The 3,849-nt window shown below is 42.1% G+C and overlaps 1 protein-coding gene across 3 annotated transcripts in view; it reads right to left on the reverse strand.

Annotated features, from left to right (window-relative positions):
- Window positions 1–3,077: 3,077 nt before the first annotated feature.
- LOC122990296 (TBC1 domain family member 9B) overlaps window positions 3,078–3,849 on the reverse strand; it is a 34,058-nt gene continuing 33,286 nt past the window's right edge. For all 3 annotated transcript variants that reach the window (XM_044363606.1, XM_044363605.1, XM_044363604.1), the window contains one exon: window positions 3,078–3,849. This exon is cut by the window's right edge and continues 427 nt beyond it. In XM_044363606.1, the coding sequence (XP_044219541.1) occupies window positions 3,641–3,849 (209 nt within the window). In that variant the 3' untranslated portion in view covers window positions 3,078–3,640.

Raw genomic sequence — 3,849 nt, forward strand, 5'->3', positions numbered from 1 at the left:
CAGCAGTACTGTTGTAGTACTCTAGTACAGCAGTACTACAGCAGTAGTACAGCAGTACTACAGCAGTAATACAGCAGTAGTACAGCAGTAGTACAGTAGTAGTACAGCAGTAATACAGCAGTAGTACAGCAGTAGTACAGTAGTAGTACAGTAGTAGTACAGTAGTACTACAGCAGTACTACAGCAGTAGTACAGCAGTACTACAGCAGTACTACAGTAGTAGTACAGCAGTAATACAGCAGTAGTACAGCAGTACTACAGCAGTACTACAGTAGTACTACAGCAGTAATACAGCAGTACTACAGCAGCAGTATAGCAGTACTACAGCAGTAATACAGTAGTAGTACAGTAGTACTACAGCAGTAATACAGCAGTAATACAGCAGTAGTACAGCAGTACTACAGCAGCAGTACAGCAGTAGTAGTACTGGTAGTGTTTCAGTGATTGTGTGTCTTGATGTTTTTTTGTTATCTGATCTCTAGACTTCCGGCGTCGACCGGCCTGCTGATGGAGTCCAGATGTGTGTGTGTGTGTGTGTGTGTGTGTGTGTGTGTGTGTGTGAGTGAGTGTGAGTGTGTGTGTATGTGTGTGTGTGTGTGTGTGTGTGTGACTTATCCTACTTTCAGGGCTACATTTCAGACTAAAGACCAGTTAATCGGGAGTGTGAGTCTATGTAAGTGAACGTGTGTGTGTGTGTGAGTGTGTGTGTGTGTGTGTGTGTGTGTGTGTGTGTGTGTGTGTGTGACGTGAGGATGTTTTGATGAAGTGAGGAGCTTCTGGTGTCGGGTTGTTTGACATTTAGATGTGATGGTTGCAGATTACTTTCACATTCACGGCTCTGACTGTGTTTTTATGTTAGATTGAGACACTTGATTTCTAATGTTGAGTTTATGTTTTATAAACAGTTTGCACAAGCACATAAACACACTGCACACTAAATACACTGCCAGGCACAATAGCTAGTGCTAAAGTTAGCAGTTGGTGAGATCTTAGATGTGTCCTGTAGTCTGTCTACTTGTTTTATTACAGCGGTCTGGTTGTCAGGAGATAAACTGTAGACTCTCCTGGCTGCTGTTACTCAATGACTCATGGAGGGAAAAATGCCACATCTGGTTCCACTTCATATGGTTTTAAAAAATAAAAACATCACAGTCAAATGACTCAAACAACTTAAAAGCTCCGTGTGGAGTTTAGATGTAAAGTAAACTAAAGTTCTGTTTGCATTCAGTGAGTTTTATCTCAGATCATCTGTTGAAGCCATTTTGCAGATTTACCTTATTGATTCATAATTATGTTGAGACATCATTCACTCATTTTCTGTAGTCAGTTATGCTGATCATGTGTGGGAATGTCCTGTGCTGATGTTTTATTGTTGTTCTGTTTTGTTTGTTGTTGCTATTATTGTGATAATTATGTTTATCTGATGTGTGACAGGGTGAACAGCTGTTTTCAACTGCACAACTACGATTCAGTTGTTACTGAGTACAAATCCTTTTGTTTGAAGTTGAATATATTTATTCATTATTCATAAAAACTAGTTCATGCATTTGTTACTTCTAGGCTGGATTATTGCAATTCCTTATTATCAGGCTGCTCTAACAAGTCTCTAAAGACTCTCCAGCTGGTCCAGAATGCAGCTGCACGTGTTCTGACTAAAACTAGAAAAAGAGATCACATTTCTCCCATTTTAGCTTCACTACATTGGCTTCCTGTAAAATCTAGACTAGAATTTAAAATCCTTCTCCTAACTTACAAAGCCCTTAATGGTCAGACACCATCATATCTTGAAGAGCTCATAGTACCGTATTATCCCACTAGAACACTGCGCTCCCAGTATGCAGCTTACTGGTGGTTCCTACAGTCTTTAAAAGTAGAATGGGAGGCAGAGCCTTCAGCTATCAGGCTCCTCTTCTATGGAACCATCTACCGGATTCAGTCCGGGGTGCAGACACCCTCTCTATGTTTAAGAGTAGGCTTAAAACTTTCCTTTTTGATAAAGCTTATAGTTAGGGCCGACCAGGCTCGCCTTGGATCAGCCCTTAGTTATGCTGCTATAGGCCTAGACTGCTGGGGGACTTCCCATGATGCACTGAGCTCCTCTCTCCTCCTCCTCCTCTCCATCTGTATGTATTCATGTAACATCAATGCATGTCACTAACTTTGCTTCTTCCCCGGAGTTTTTTGTGCTTTCTCATCTCACAGGAACCCCTGGGTTCTGGGCCGAGCCTTCGTGGTCCTTCACAGTCCTGTTGGTGTCCTTCTCTGGCTGCTGTTGTTGCTGCTTATTGTTATTCTGTCCCCCCTCCCCCTTCCCCTCTCTCTTTCTCTCTCTCAACCCAACCGGTCAAAGCAGATGGCGCCCACCAAGAGCCGGGGTCTGCTTGAGGTTTCTACCCGTTAAAGGGGAGTTTTTCCTTCCCGCTGTCACCAAGTGCTGCTCATGGGGGAATTGTTGGGTCTCTGTAGATTAAAGAGTTCGGTCTTGACCTGCTCTATGTGAAAAGTGCCTTGAGATGACTTTTGTTGTGATTTAGTGCTATATAAATAAATAATTGATTGATTGATTGATTGACTTCTTCCCCGGTGTTCTTTGTGTGTTTCTCATCTAGCAGGAAACCTTTGGCTGCAGACTCGCTGTTGCTATTATTATTATTATTATTATTATTATTATTATTATACATTTTTCTATTTCTATTATTCTTATTCTATTATTGTTGTTGCTTTTCCCTCCTTCTTTCTCTCTCAACCCAACCGGTGGAGGCAGACGGCGCCACCTAGAGTCCGGTTCTGCTGGAGGTTTTCCTGCTGCTGATGGAGGAATGTTGGGTCTGTGTTGGCGATTATATAAATAAAATTAACTTTATTTGAAGGAGTCACAGAAAACAGGAAATGTTAATAAGAATATTTTCATGTGAGGAAGAAGCCGATCATTCTGAGGTCACAGTGTGATGTCATAGCCCACCTCCTCCTCTGCTTAGTGATTGGTCCAGTTTGAACTTTGACCTCCTCAATGTGACACACTGTCAATGAACACCATGACACCAAAGAAGAAGAAGAGGAGGAAGAGGAGGAAGAGGAAAGGGATTTCCTTCAGTATTTATTAGACAACAGATACAGATCGATAACTAATCAATAGAATGGATTTAAAATACAACAAAGACAACAGAGAGAACATAAAAACACTTCCTCTGATGTCATTTAACGGCGATGATGTCATCAGAGAAAAACAAACAAAGGCTTCAGTGAAATAAAAGAAACAGAAACGTGAGAAACACGACGTCATGAGCACATTAATGTTTCTGAGCTGTTTCTGTTCCTCATTCAGTCATTTTTCTGTAACTCAAACTTTTATTCTGAAAGATTTTCCGCCAGTTTCCAAAGAAATCCACAAAGTTTAATTATTAATTAATATAATTGTTAATTATTTATGTAATTTGTTGTTGTGGTAAACCTGCTTGCAAGTCTGGTTCTTATTTAACGAGCAGAAACTGAGACAGAAATTATTAATAAAATGTCTTTTGGGACTTTGAGGCTTCCGTAGTTCTGTTACTGTAATCTTCACCTGCTTCACCTGCTTCAGACAGGATACACGAGGAAAGGTGAGGACAGGTGTGAGCAGGTGGAGGTCAAAGGTCAAAACTCAGACAGAGTGCTGGGTGAATTCGTGGTCGGAGGCGGAGCTAATCTGACGTTCCACCGCCCGCTGAGCCTTACAGGCGGCCATCTTGGCCTGGATGTCCCTCTTCTTCTCGAAATAGTCGACGAGCGGCGGCTCGGTCAGCAGCGACGCGAGCACCTGCTCGAAGGTGATCGACCAATCGGCGTCCAGCACGCTGCCTCGCCTCTGCT

The sequence above is a fragment of the Thunnus albacares genome, chromosome 10 (genome assembly GCF_914725855.1).
Source record: "Thunnus albacares chromosome 10, fThuAlb1.1, whole genome shotgun sequence".
Lineage (NCBI taxonomy): Eukaryota > Metazoa > Chordata > Actinopteri > Scombriformes > Scombridae > Thunnus > Thunnus albacares.